This window comes from Phoenix dactylifera, chromosome 17 (genome assembly GCF_051530095.1).
Source record: "Phoenix dactylifera cultivar Ajwa chromosome 17, Ajwa_hap1_PhDact_Kaust_v1.1, whole genome shotgun sequence".
Lineage (NCBI taxonomy): Eukaryota > Viridiplantae > Streptophyta > Magnoliopsida > Arecales > Arecaceae > Phoenix > Phoenix dactylifera.
In genome coordinates, this window is record NC_143206.1 from 11,881,441 (window position 1) to 11,896,686 (window position 15,246).

Genomic DNA, 15,246 nt, shown 5'->3' on the forward strand with positions numbered 1-15,246 from the left:
TGGCCCAAGATGAAGGGAACTGTTGTCGGGAGACGGCCATGAATTGTCCTACTTGAGAAACGAGGTGGTAAGCTGTTAAGAGCCGGCTACTAGCTTTTGGAATATTGTGATGATAGTACTACCAAAACCCTGAGCGGAAAGTAGCCGTTACTACATTTGATATGAGCCATCTATGTTGGTGTAAATTCTCATCGGTGAGCACCGAGCAGCCAATATTGGGACTCCACTTCTGTTCCCAAACAAGAACTTCTAAAAATGCCTTCGCCGAGTGCTTTCGGATGCGGCATCTTCCATTGCTCTGAATAAGAAACTGTAACTGAAGTATGTAAGAACAAGAGAATGATGTCCGAACGTGAAGTCTTCAGAAGAAAAGGTGAAATTGTGAAAAGCTCTATGACCCATATTTGGCCATCACATAACAGAGAACAAATTAGGTGAGGTTCATAGGTAGCTGGCTATCGCGACCGTTTTGCCGTCAGACAATGAATTGCTCGATTCAAAGAAGATAGGTAAACAGTGAATTTCTATTTGTATACATCTGTAGAAAATTTACTGCGACCGAACAGCCAGAGCTTAAAAACCAGATCTGATGGAAGCTACTGATGTCATTTTTACACATAGACATCCTCGGTTTATAACTTTTGTAATTAAAAGAGAGCGTCACAAGGAAAGATTACATGTAAGGTTGGGTCTGACAGTACAAGAGCACACAATCTTCTTGAGTATACATAAAAAGAATTGCTAAAACAATGAATCTTCTATGAAATCATACTGCTTCGACTCAAGCCTAGCAAGGAAAAGGCCACACTCTTAACCCTATAAATTTGTTATAGAGAGACAATGAAGGTTCAAAAGATGTTATGTCACACTTGAGGAATCATTAGAGGGCCCCAATTGTAGTCCGAGGCTTTGAGAGTCCAGTAAATAATTTCCATGAATATTTTCTTGAATTCAAAATGGCTTCCCGAATTCTTCGCATCCTTGATGCACTTCCTCAAATCAGCATTTTTCCTCCTCTAGGATGTCCAAGGGTAAAGGAAGCTGTCTGATGACCTCCCTCTTCTCTTCATTTTCCTCTGCTAGCTCAGCCTTCAGAGTTGCATTCTCCTGTTTAGGTCCATCTAGTTCTTCCTCTATCTGCTTCACCACACCATAAGTCACTCTTATTAACTGGCACCTCACTCAACTTGCTCTCTACTTAGCTTCTTGTTCAGGATCATCAACTTCAGAATCCTCAGAATCAAGAAAATCTGAGGAAAGCTCGGATGACTCATCTGTTGAGCTGTTCCGTACCTTCTGCAACCATCCTTTTTCTAAGAAAGAGGGACCAAATGATGTGCTGCAACGTGTTTGACATCCTGACTTGAGCTGGTCTTATTGTTCAGCCAACGAACCATGAGCTTGATAGAAATCCTCAATCATATTTACAAGCTGCGGTCTCTTCTTGTAGAATATCTCCGCGCGCTGAGCAAATGAGTCAGCATTTTCCTCTATCAGTTTCAGAATTTGCTTGCCTTCTCTTCCAGATCTGCACATCAAAAAAAAGCTTTGACTCCCTAGCTACCATGATAAAACAAATCTAAAGACTAGAGAAATCAAATTTAATTAGTACCTACTTAAATAGTGGTACCAAGTAGCTAACATGTATGCATGCATATTGGATCTCCATTCAGATCCGGCCAGCTCTATATTGGACAATGAGAGTCCTATATCGATGATCTGAGCTATTGAATGTGAAACATGTGATTTAGAGACCCTAAGTCTATACATCAAGTGGTCAAAAAATTGAATAGTCTAAATAACTTGAAACTATATATATATACATATATATTTTTATCACTTTATATATAATCTAGGGATCTCCAAATTATATGATTTTTAATGTAAGTAGTTTAAAGTTAGTAGATCACATCCAAGGGCTTGGGCCATCGATATAAGACCTCCAATGGATCAGACCTGACCAAATCTGAGTAAATCTACCCAAGTGTAGCCAAGTCCAGCTCTTTATTATATATAAATACATACATACATACATATATATATAGATATATCCTTGCAAATTCACATGAAGATTAGTATGTCAAATAAATTGTGATGCACGTCTGCAAATATATAAATTGAATGAATTAATAAATGTAATACTAGAGCCTAGTATACTATAGTATATTGTACGTGCATAACTTTACCATCATACTATTTAACTTAACAGCAATTTGTCACCAACCCTTTAACTCTACATGTATCTCCACCCAAAGATTATCAAGAAAATGATGGAATGGCCAGATAACAGTCAACAGATCCACCATAAAAGAAGAATAGTAGGATACTAAGAAGGTAGTATAATACCTTCAGTTATTTTCTGTTGTATTTAACATCCCCGACCAATCAAATGAATATGGAACAAAACTTGTCTCTTTGTTCTTTGTTATTTTGTTATACACTTTATTAGCACTCTTATTTTTCCTTCAAAATAGCAACCCAAGGAGATTCTCACCATCTACATTCAATACTTCACAATTAATTGGAAAAAATATTTGATCTGTCTTGAATTTCTTAATCCAATATCTTATCAACTCCTAAAATTAACATTAACAATGGCAGAATCGAAGCATGTAGATAATGCAGTTTTACAAGCAATGGAGAATCAAGGAATGCCAAGGCAAAAAGGATCATATGATACACAAACAATTCTACTGCAATACTGTCTACGAATCTTCTAAATTCAATTACGTAAGAGTCGACAACAACCACGAAGACTGCCTTGATCTGCTGTGGCTCTCGAACCACCATACCTGCATCCACCACCACCACCAACCCCATCTTCATCATTCAATTCAAATTAAGATGTAGCATCAATCGGACAGTAACATGGATTATTAGGCTTCAGACAGCTAAGTTTGAAAATTCCTGAGCCGGATTGCTTTATGCTACTGAATCTGACTAACAATCGCGATGGCCGAGGGCTTAGATGTTAATAATTCATGATTTTGGAGACGTAAGAAAGGGATTTTTCTCCCTCCCCTCCTTTCTGTCCCCGAAATAAAATGTCATTAAGGTAAAAGATGAGAAAGTTTAGAGAAATAGACACAGATTGAATGAAATAAAAGTATATCACTACCGATCGTTCCAGAAAGCCTCAAACAGAATCCAAGAGAAGGAAATAAATGAAAAGAAAAAACAGCAAAAACCCCTTTTTTGGGCTCTGTTTTCTTCTTCATCTACCTCCTTAGTCGCTTAGGATCAATAAATTTAAGCAGGTACGCAGTAGATAGAATAAACCACTCTTTTCTGCTCCCTCCACCGAATCCTATTCTTTTAGAAAACAAACAAAAAGATCCGATCTTTTTTAGAACAAAAAGAACAAGAAGGGATTCGAATACCCCGGAAAACAATAACACGTTAAATAAAAGCAAAAAGACTAAATTGAAATAAAACAATATGACGGACTGTAGGTACCGATCATTCCGGAAAGGCTCAAACAGAATCCAAGAGTGGGAAATAAATGGGAAAAAAATAAAGCAAACAGACTTTTTTTGGGCTCTGTTTTCTTCTTCCTCTACTTCCGTAGTCGCCAAGGATCAGAAATTTTAAGGAGGTATCAAGAGGATAGAACAAACCATTCTTTCCTGCTTTCTACTCCGACTCCTGTTCTCTTCGAAAACGACCAAAAAATCCTATCTTTTTTTTCCGAACAAAAAGAACAAGAAGGGATTCAAACATCAAAAAGAGAACCTGGTGAGAGTCGTCTTGGCCCTGAGGTCCGTCTTCGTCTCGGGTCGGATGGGAGACAAACGAAGCGATGGCGAAGACTCGTACAACGACGTATGTCCCCAAAATTTGTGGTCGAGAGTGCTCGCATTTAGGCTCTGTGTCACACCATTGCCGTTGAAGGGATCTTGATAGCTCGGAACATCTAAGATTTTTATTCTACTTCGACAGTATCTCATACGGTGTTTTTCATCTGGGAGCCCTCACTTCCGAATTTTCTGAAGGTCAATTTTGATGGGTCAATTCTGGATGGTGGCACGAGGGAAGGTGCAGATTTTGTTATTTGGAACTCGTTTGTCAGAATTGTGGCTACTGGGTGTAGTCAGTTATTTGACACTTCGGTTTCAAGTGCGGAGCTGAGAGCTGCCTGGGCGGGCCTTCGCCATGCTCGGTGCATGTTACAGGCCAAGTCCATCATCCTGTAGGGTAATTCAGCCACCGTTATCAGTTGGATCTAGAGAAGCCCAAGGGGTAACGGTAGTGAGTATCCCTTGCTCCATAACATTTGGGCTATGGTGAGGAAAGGATGGGCCTTTCAGGCCAAGCATATTTACCGTGAAGCCAATGGTGCTGCGGATTGGGTGGTTGCGTATGTAGCCTGTCACTTCGGAGGCACCTTGTGGACTGAAGATGGGAAGTTGCCCTTGGCACTCCGAGGTATCCTATTTTTTGACTTTATTGGGTGTATCCGTACCCACCAGGTATAACCCATCCGTCCTAGCAAAAAAAAAAAAAAGAAAAAAAAAGGCGTTCTTATTTGAAAATAAATGAAGGTAGCATCCCCCTCTCCCAAACCCCTTCACTCATTAGTCCTGATCCCTAATCCCATCCCTAACCCTCTTCATGGAGAAATTATTACATGGGCAAATCTAAATCTCAAAACATGTGTACGATGGATGATAGGCACCCATCATTTGATGTTAAATTATCTAAATATAAGAGAGTAATATGGAACTTGGTCCATTTAATAATTAATTTTTTTTAATGAAAATTTTGAATTCCTTCTTAATTGACCCTCATTCCGTGGACCGGCCTAACTAGAAAGCAACACAGAGGGGCTTCATTTTTTTCTCTCCTTTCTTCTTTGTTTGAATTTGTTCATATTACCTTCTGATTGGACTGATCCACCACTATAGTGGTGAAACTAGTTCAACTAATAATTTCCCATTAACTGAACTCATTTAACTCAAAAATTACATCCTACATTTGATGTTTTATCTTAACAATACACCGTATCAATCCATATTTGCCATGTAGCCATTCAGGCTATCTTAGGGAGGGAGCACTGCACCTCTCTGCCCTCTGCTAAAACCCTACTCCACATCCTCGGCCTCCAAAGCACCACTCAACTATCCATCCAAAACCCTAGTCCGCATCCTCAGCCTCCAACCCAATCACGAGCACTGCTTCGAGAACTGGGGATCTACACTTCCATATGGAATACTTAAAACCAACATAGATTTGATCAAATTAACTATATCTTAGAACTACTCCGAAGCCTAGTTTGGATGATACAACCTATTATGATCAATCTCACTATTTCTTAGAACTACTCCGTAGCTTTCGATGATACTGCCCCTCCCTCTCAAGAGAGGAAGGTTTGCTTTCGAAGGGCGTCGACCCTCCCGCTGGTCCCTTGCTGCTCGCATCTCGGATTCGCGGGCGGCTCGTTACCCGGAGTTCTCGGTTCAGTCTGAGCGAAGGGTACGCGCGCAGGCATAGAGCGTAAGATTAGAATCCCACGCACAAGTGGTTTCTAGTTGATCAACATGTGACATTAGGCACGTTGTTGAACAGCAAAATCTTCGGTTCAAATTAGTTCAGCCATCCCAAATCTTAGGTTCAAGTTAGTTGAGCCACCAATGATACATCTCTGTGAGCTACCAAGAAAATCTCAAGAAATACTACGCAACTGACATCGGCTGCATCACACAAAAGTAAGAAAACCTACCAATGAAACAGAACAGAACCCCATTTAAATTTAGATTTAGATTTGAAGCAACGGATATTGGGACTGATTTGCATTGCCAACGTCCTGATCAATCGATTTAAAATTAATGGTACCAAATTGGAAATACTTCCCCCTCATTTCGCATTCTTGGAGTTCATAATAGATAAAATGTGATTGGTACTTTGAGATTGGCTACATGGATGCAGAGAAGATTAAAATAAAGGCCCAACAGAGAATATCTGATATGGTCCCCTAGCAGTTGCATAGAACAAAACCAAATTAAATAAGAACCCCAAGCATGAAACCTTCTAACTGGCAGAGAGCCAACAGAGTGCAAAACTAGGATGACGGAAATGTGCTCGAATCGAAAAACTTTTGTCCCCGAAAAATGTTATTTATCTAACTAGATTTTCCCTCCACAAGCTTCTCAATCAGATCAGCAGCATCCTGCACCGTTGTGATGCTCTGTGCACTTTCTTCCTCAACAGTGATCCCAAATGCCTCCTCAAGGCCCATGACAATCTCAACCTACAAGAAGGAAATAAAGACTTCCAAGTAAGGATGTGCAACAACGCATACTAGATGATCCAAGAATGTATGTGTAAGAAAAATGGTGACAGGCATCTAGTCCGAGAAATACAGACATGCAGGTGTTATGTGACTCAATTGCAGGGGGATTATGCTTTCAGGTGTCAACTGCCAGATCATTGTGTTTTTTTTAAGATCAAAGAAGTGCATTAAGCACCACAAATTTTGGCATGTACATGAGATTTCAAGTATGGATGACTTTGCCACGTAAGTACACAAATTCTGCAAAATGACCTAATAATTTGAATACAATGAATCATACCGTGTCAAGAGAATCGGCCCCGAGCGCTGAAAACTTTGATTCACCAGTCACAGGAGTATCATCAGACAGCGCCAGCTGCTTCTTCACTATTTCACACACCTTCAGAACTGTCTCTGGTTTTGCCTGTTTCAAAGGTAAAGGTCCCTATTACCAACAAAGTTACCATTGCGACCTGACATCTTTATATGCATATGGCCTACAACTAATGAGTTCATGTATCAAGGTGCCCGTTTGCATGTGGGTTAAAATGGTAGTGCACTACAAAAGTGACAGTTACTCCATAAGCCTTCAGCAGAAAAGTAAAAATATTTAGAAGCAGAATATATCAAGCCCTAGTTTCTGATATTTTGGGAAAACTGAGATTTTGACAATATGAAACTTGGCAGAAACTATGGCCGCTGATTTCATCTCCAGAAACCAAGATGTATCATAGAAGGCCCACCTAGCAATAAACCTTGGATTACAGGAATGTCTCAATTGCACATATCGGAGTGTAATGAATGGGGTCAGTTCACTTTTATAAGGCAGTGACACATGGCTGAGTGTTTAGAAATGCATGTCTGTTAGCATGCAGAAAAGTGTTCCACGCCTAAATCAGATATAGTTTTTTTAATATTTGATAAAAGTGGATAATGGTGATCTGATACAAGAATAGAATCCAATGATTTATCCAACCAAATATTATCCACAGATTTTGTGGCAAGACCTGTTGTTCATATATCTAGTTTGATAAATGGCATTCTCTGGAAAAAATAAACACCTAATAATGGTTGGTACTGGATGACCAGAGTCGAGACCAATTTTGAAAGCAACAAAACACAGAAAAAATGACAAGCTGCTGATATTGAGATACATACAGCACAGGAAACTTGCAGGCGTCGTGGGGCTGCTTGCAACCGAACTGATGGAAAGCTCTTTCTTTGAATGGAAAACGAAACAGATTTCAGTCCAGAAAACCCTTTCGCAACCTGCACAACGACAATCCACACTTAGTTTATACCACTAATTCATTAAATCAGCAAATTTCATGCTAGAAAAGGCACAAAATGTATTCTGCCACAACTCATGTACAAGAATCTTTCAAGCATAGGAAACATTCAATGGAAATGCAACAACTGTATCTACTGAAAAAATAATGGTTTATGGCCATGACAACTGATCAACTATGCTATCAAGGGTTGTGCTGATACATGCATTCCACTATTTCTCTTACATCAAGTAGTTCAAACCACTTAGGCTACATTTGACTGTACATCACAATCAAGCTAATTAGTGATTTTGCATAAGTTTTTTTGAAAAAAGAGAGTCGTGGCTTTATATTAATCTGTGTCTCCATGTGTTTTGAAGAATAGTTAACTTGTGTTTTGAAGAATAGTTAACTTCCAAGAACGATGGAAATGAAATTCAAAATCCTTTGGTTCCTTACATTGAATAGAGCTTTTGCAAAGATTGTCTTTTTCCCCTCATCTTCTATTCACTGTTTTAAACTGCTATCTTCCTTAAGAAATAAAAACCTTATTTAGAAATTAACATTTTGAAGAAATAACAAAATTTATGATTAGAGCGGACCACTTAAATACAGGCACAGATCTCAATAGCCTAAGAAAAAAAATCCAAGGGAGGAGATCATGCTGCCCAGCTACCTAAGATGAATCTAGATTAGCTCCTTGGGAGTGATAAAAACAAAACAAACTAACACTCAAGGTAATAGGCCTTAATGCATAGCTCCTAGAGGAGGTATTCCTGATAAGTAAAGGTTTGTGATTGGAGCAAATCACCTCACACAGATGTACACAAACACATGCACGCATACAGGCACACACTAAAAGAAAGGGAACGGATGGGGTTGGACATGGGAGGAAATCAGACTACCCAGCCATCGAAAATAAACATAGCCTAGCTCCATGGGCATCCTGAAAACCATACAAACAAGCAATTAATGTGCTAAGATTAATGTATACTTCCTATAGGAGGCCTCCCAACTCCATGGGAGTGCCAAAAATAAATCAAACAAGAACCCAAGGTGGTCGCCTTCAAGAGAAATAAACAGTATTCTTCAGTTTGCACGTGTAAACTAAAGTCAACTTTGGCAAGATCTAAGAATGTGATCAAATCTCCAGTTTATATGCATCTAACTCTCCAAAGTCATGAGATGCACGCATCAACTACACCAGAGTCCACCAAGTAATGCATCTGGAAGTCTCAGGAGAGATAAAAATTCTGTTTGTTGTCTTGCATCATCATCAATTTAGATATAGCGAACACACAAAGAAGAGTACTATTCAATTTAAACAAGTGCTCTCTCGCTAAGATTTTTTTTTAAATTTATTGAAACTGCATAGTGTATGTCTGGAAAACCTAATTACTATTCGCAAGCGGCAGCTGAAGTCTCATGAGGGTCACAATTCAGATCCTTACCGACAAGATCATTGAAAACAATGGCTTTTTATAACAAACAAAGAGAAATCACCGATAATCAAAACATCCCCTCAAGGCTCATGCAAGGCATGACGAATCCAAACTGGAACTCGGGCATCTTTAGGTGAACAAATATTTGCATACGTAAAAACCTTATCTTGAAACAAGCATGAGTTTTTGTCATCTGATTTTGAAATTGCCGCACCGTTACGAAAACCTAACACTTTTTTTTTCTAATCAAAACCAAAAAAACCCCGCATACGTTTCATGATTTCGGAAATAAAAAAAAAGGAGATACGGGGAGAAAAAAACTCACGTCCCATCATGATCTATCATAGATTTGCCAGCTGATTGATCATCAAAAAGAACCCCCCCGACCCAAGAGAGAGAGAGAGAGAGATGATAGATCGAACGATGCCAGTAAGTTCCATTGAACCACAAAAAACGCTTCCTAAAACATAAACAACAGGAAAATCCCCAAAATCCCGAAAGAAGAGCCTAACAAACTAAAAACAGTGAAATGAGCAATAAAAACCCTAATCCATCAGCAGATCGCCACTACAGCATGCCAAATCGTTCAAAATCGAAGACGAATAACCTAAATCTCATCCACAATAACAGATCCGAGCAGAGGAAAAGAAACGAAGAGCAGATCTCGAACGAGAAGGGAGCTCAAAGAGATCAATACCTGAGCCCGCGCAGCAAATAGAGGCCGAGCAGAGGCGGCGATCGCCGTTCCCGAGATTGAAGCCATGGATCGATTGAAAAAAAAAAGAGAGAAGGCGAGAGAGAGAGAGAGAGAGAGAGAGAGAGAGAGAGAGAGCTAAAGGGAAAGTGAGAGAGAGGGAGGAGGATTGGATCTGGGGGAGAGACGAGCACGAAGAGTTACATGGAGGCGCTTCTCGTTGTCCCCCGTATATAAAGAGAACGAGGCTAGGGTGTCGCTATGGCATAATGGCACTGCCGGGGCCTCGGTAGTATCGAAAGGGCCGGGGGAGCGTACGCCGGAATATAAAATTCCTATATTGACCTCAAAAGTTTTCTCAAATAACGATGAAGTTCTAATGGTTTTGTTGTAAATTAGGAAATAGTTGGGTTCTGCTTCATAAGGGGCGGCGGGTTAAGGAAAGCGGGGAGGCTTTGGAAGTATCGATTCGAAGGGTTTTGTCAGCCGTGTTCCACGTGGTTGTTGGCAAATGGCTGTTCAACAAACTATTGACCGCTCCCGTCACCGAGCTTAGGTTACCGCACTTCTTCTCATAATTCCTACTCACCGCTTGGTAGGAAACGGGCCGGGCTGGGCCCACAAATAATTTATCGCCGAAATATTCTAAAATTAGGCCCAAGGCTATTGGGCCAACTGAATATAGCTATTTGGGCCAGGCTGCTTCATTCAATCCGCATCCGAGACATGAGGGTTAGGCCTCATATGAATAAATTTTCAATCATGTTCTGAATGTAAAATCCATCCGAGTATCACAACCATTCAAGCCGAAGAGTAGTTTCTAAAAAAAGAGAAAAACTAAAACAAATTGGACAGTTTGTACCCAAAAAAAAAAAAAAAAACATTGACCTGAACAGTTCTATATAGAAGACTTGCTAGTAGAGTCTGTCATGAGTATCTCGATGCTTTGTATCGAACTCAACTTCACATCAAGAAGGGGTAAAGGAAGACATTTTGCTTAGAAGCAAGAAAGACTATAACCCAAAAGAAGACTTTTTGCTTCGCATCGAAAGGGGAAAGAAAGACCATTTGGACTTTCGGGGGCCCTAAAATCCCTCGTCGTTGGCGTTGCTTGCTTCATTAGCCATATTGCTGCCTACCGCACCGCCTACCACCTTGCTAATGCCATTGTCGACTACAATCATACCCTCACCCTTGACCCCACATCCATCCTAGCCCTCCTCTCTCACACCGACCTCCTCAAGGCCGTTTGGGCTCTCTTGGATTGCCTTTGGGATCTTGACAACCTCAAGCTCCTATTTAACTCCATTCTCCTCCGCCAACCATCAGGCACTCAATAGCTTCAAGAAGAAACGGGTGAAGGAGGTGGCAACCAATTGGGTCTCTTCAAGAACCCTAGCTGATTTGATTATGGATCAGCTAATCGGGACTCTTCGAGAGAAGTAGAGACCAGCGAACCAAGTGGCCATGGCCTCAATTGAACTCTAGCTCATTTAGAGCAAACTCAGCGAACCAAATTAAGAAATTGACCTCGGGCTAGATACGAGCCGGATCTAGGCCATAGCTGGGCTAGATACTGGGTTTAGGCCTAACACTAGGCTTGGTTTTCAAGCCTGGTTCGAGCCAAATATCTACCCGTGCCCAGCCTAAATTATCTACGTGCCCCAATTTTAAGCCCAAACTTGAATCGAGTTAACTTGGGCTTGGCTCATAGCCCAATTTGAAGTCGGGCTGGGCCGAACGTACTTGCAGCCCTAAGTCCAAACTTAGACACTACATGGGCGCAAGCTCCAGCATTCTTGTGCCGATCTTATTCGTTTGGAAATAAGGAAATGTTTTAGCTATAAGAGAACATCGGATCCAATGACCAACCAAGTCTTGGATGAGTAGCCAGTTAAGGAAATAGAGGATAAAATGACCTATTTGCCATTCACTAGTGTGTGAGATTTGGGCATAAGATGATGCTTGGTTTGAGTAGATCTATGTGCAGGGGAATCTTGATGTGTTGATGGATGGCAGAGGAGTGCCCACAAAGAAAAAAAAATCTTTACTATTTTTTTTTTTTTTGCTTAGGCGGGCGTTTTACAGTACATGAGTATGGAGACACCCAATAAAGTCAGAAAATACTATATCACGGAGAGTCGTGGGCAACTTTCTCCCCTGCATCCACAAAGTGCCACCTGAGTGACTGGCCACGTAAGAGGCCATCCAATCAGTGGCCCCATTAGCCTCCCTATAAACATGTCTGGCCAAGAAGGCGTCCCCATCTCTACCCATGGCCCAAATATCTCGGAGTAGGGGATGATCCCACCCCGACACCCTCGAACCCTCCTGGATCCACCCTATAATAGTAGCCGAGTCGCTTTCCATAATAATGGAGCAAGCGTGCAACACTCACCGCGCATATTGAAGGCCCTCTAATGCAGCCCTCAGCTCGGCGCTGGGGACCGAGGTCTCTACTAGCTGACAGCTACTAGCCGCTACTACACGAGAGCTCGGGTCTCTAATGACGAACCTAGCGCCCCCTCTACTTCCACCGTCCTGTACTAACCCGTCAATGTTAATCTTGAGGAAACTCGGAGGTGGGGGCTCCCAAGTGAAAAATACCAAACGAGGTGCTGCGTGAGCGGAATGGAAATCCCATATATCTCGAATTATCAGAGGTCCACCTGACGAGGTTCCGTAATTGAGCTCCTCTACTTGTACACAAGCACACTACCACATATCTCGGCGACATACGGTGTCCGTCAAAGATCCTATCATTCCTAGCCAGCCATATCTGGTGAGCAATGCACATAGCTCTAAAAGCCATGGGACTCAGCTGAAAAAAATCTTTACTATTAAAAAATATAATTTTCAAAAAATGAAACGTTGTTACCGTATATTGATCTTTATATACTTTGTGACACTTGTGCGGTCCTGTTTGTCTGTCAGTCCATCAATGATGTCGGATGATTTTATGAATTCCGATGTTAGATATTATTTTGCTCTGCTCTCTTGCGCTGCTTTTATTTTAAGTGATCGAATGGAACATATGTTATCAACTTATCATGTGATGAAGGGCATCCAAAGATTTCTCTGGCTAATATATTGTCATATAATTGCACTTACTTTGGGTCCTATTTATAGATCAAATAGAAAAGAAACTTGAAGATAAGATGAGGTCGATCCTCATCGAACCATTTGTCAATTAGATTAAAGACACCATAGCTCCCATTTGATCATTGGCGGAGGAAGAACAAAACTAAGAGAGAACAAAGTTTAAACTTGGTTTCCTATTTTTTAAAAAGTTTTCTAGGTATCTGTTAGTATATTCTTCCTTGTCATCCATTTTGTCACTCCTAGATCACCCATTCCTTGCTTAATCAAATGATAGATGAGAAAGAACAAAGGTTCATTAGATAAATACTATAAATTAATTAAAATAAATAACTAAAATAAGATAAAATTTAAAAATATCATAAATGATATTGACTAATAACAAAAATGTGAATAAAAATAAAAGTAAAAACTATTACAAAAACACAAAAAATTATAAAATTAAAAAAGTACTCAATTTAAACTAAAAATTTCAAATAAAAATAAAATAAAAATAGAATAAAGATCGACTAATAAAAATATGAAAATAAAAAATGAAACTATAAATAATGTCATAATAATAAAAAAAATTAATGGAATTGAATTGCTATTCCGTTTTCTGACAATCCTTCTTTTTATATCTAAACAATGAAATTGGAATCGCTGTTTGAATTCCTTACCTTCTATTTTATTTCGATTCTTTTCATTCCTAGAAACTAGATATAACTTTAATGTAGAAAAAATCATCAACATTTTCAAAATATATGAAAAATATAGATAAATGAAAATTGGATTATGCAGGTAAAGCGAAGCATGCCAAGCGGTATATGGTAAGAGAATTACTCATGTGCACCAATCTCCATTTATGATAATTTCATAATCAGTTAAACTCTTGTATTATACCATTTGTAACAATTCAGGACCTCATCCAAAAAGGCTAGCCGGAAAGTATTATTTATATTTTTTCATTCTTTATAAGTACATAAGATTTATCCATCGAATAACCGATATGGAACTAAATATATACCTGCATGGGTCCTCATAAAAAATTTTCTCATTTATCTTATTTAATTAAAAAGTTTCCCATATCCAAAACTTCTTTGATTAGAACTAAGCATCTAGAATTAAACATATGGATGAATATATATGTGTGTATATATATATATATATCCAATTTTTTTTTCTAATGACATGGTTCAAACATTTTGAACGCACGAGATGTCCAGTTCCTTGCGCTAGTTAGTATGTCCTCTCCCATCCACTCTGCTCTACAAAAGCAGTTCCTGATAAGTTTTGGCTTCTCCAGCAGTTCTGGTCCAATTTCAACATCATTGAACCGAGAAATTCACTGGGACGGTTCAACTATAACATTCTCCTGCCCCACTTAGGATGGTATCCATAGTCTTTGATATAATCAAATCACATATCTTCAATTCCTTCTCATCCCAAGAACACAAATCCAATGGAGTTGTCCAACCCATCCACCTGCACTCTCATTTTGCCCTTTAACTCCGTTTTGACGGATCCATCATTGAATCATTTCTTTAGATGGGACAAAACTCTTTTAGAGAAAGAATTGAAAAAAAATTTAAAATTTTGAGGAAAAATTATTTTATAATTAACACAAATCTCCTCCCCTAGCTTAAAAAGCTGCATGCGCTTCTCAAGGACTCTAATAAAATGAATTAAAAAAATACCCTATAATCTCTTTTCCACAAGCTCAATTCCAACGCTCATGAAAAAAAAGTTATTTTTTAAATTAAAACTTTGTAGATTAGAAATTATTTTTAATTAAAATCAGGCATATATAATTAGATGTGCATATGGATAAAATTAGTATTATAAATTAAAAAAAATTCTATATATTTTAAAAAAATTAATAGTTGTCCGCATGGGAAGAGAATCGCAAGTGTGGAATATATGATATAAATACGAGATCCAAACCGGTCATATGGAAATAGGGGCATAACGGTCATATGGAAATAATAACGTCCGCTGGAACCGGTTGCTTCGCTTCCCGAGGAGGCGAGCAACGCGACGCGGCCGGTGCGACAGCTCACCAGCCTGCGCAACGTACACCGCCACCTCACCCCCAACAGTCCGTACATCAAATTTTGCTCCTCCTAAGCCAACTTAGCTTAATATGTTCCCACGCTTAAAGACAAAACCTAGCAACACTCAACACGTGCCCTAGCTCGCCTTATTGGTAAAATTCTGTTGATATGGATGGTGCCGGTGGCGCCGGGAGGGACAACAAAACATCAAGTTTCATGCTGTCGCTGCCGCCGACTTCTCAACCATATCCACCAGTCCCACCAGTGGAAAAAGACAAGTGGATCATATTTTCGCCCATCATTTGTTTTCTTTTGTCGATTTGCAAGCAATTCTTATCATGGGCCGAAACATATCAGAGGATGAGTGCTACTTGGTGGCAGAAAAGATGGTGCAAATTTCACCATCAGAAGCCGAGCCCTAAAATAATTGTTACCGGTAGAT

General features: G+C 39.6%; 2 protein-coding genes across 2 annotated transcripts; both read right to left on the reverse strand.

Annotated features, from left to right (window-relative positions):
- Positions 1-587: 587 nt before the first annotated feature.
- LOC103711749 (protein NETWORKED 3C) lies at positions 588-5,687 on the reverse strand. The gene is given in 4 exon segments (XM_089928147.1): positions 588-1,007; positions 1,009-1,528; positions 2,681-2,792; positions 3,733-5,687. Coding segments are annotated over 4 exon segments (903 nt in total). The 5' UTR covers positions 3,860-5,687; the 3' UTR covers positions 588-863.
- Positions 5,688-5,836: 149 nt separating this feature from the next.
- On the reverse strand, positions 5,837-9,935 carry LOC103711719 (acyl carrier protein 1, chloroplastic-like). Its single transcript, XM_008797974.6, has 4 exons — positions 9,676-9,935; positions 7,427-7,537; positions 6,570-6,692; positions 5,837-6,247 (listed from the first exon to the last, which is right to left on the reverse strand). Exons 1-4 carry the CDS (start codon positions 9,739-9,741, stop codon positions 6,119-6,121), a joined length of 429 nt encoding a protein of 142 aa, XP_008796196.2. The 5' UTR covers positions 9,742-9,935; the 3' UTR covers positions 5,837-6,118.
- Between the last annotated feature and the right edge of the window lie 5,311 nt (positions 9,936-15,246).

Bases quoted from the DNA above. Each gene is read 5' to 3' on its own strand.
- LOC103711719 (XM_008797974.6), bottom strand. From the start codon at position 9,741: ATGGCTTCAATCTCGGGAACGGCGATCGCCGCCTCTGCTCGGCCTCTA. The intron at 6,693-7,426 runs GTATGTATCTCA...CCTTTGAAACAG, and splicing joins GCCTGCAAGTTTCCTGTGCT to GCAAAACCAGAGACAGTTCT. The intron at 6,248-6,569 runs GTATGATTCATT...TCCTTCTTGTAG, and splicing joins GGGCCGATTCTCTTGACACG to GTTGAGATTGTCATGGGCCT.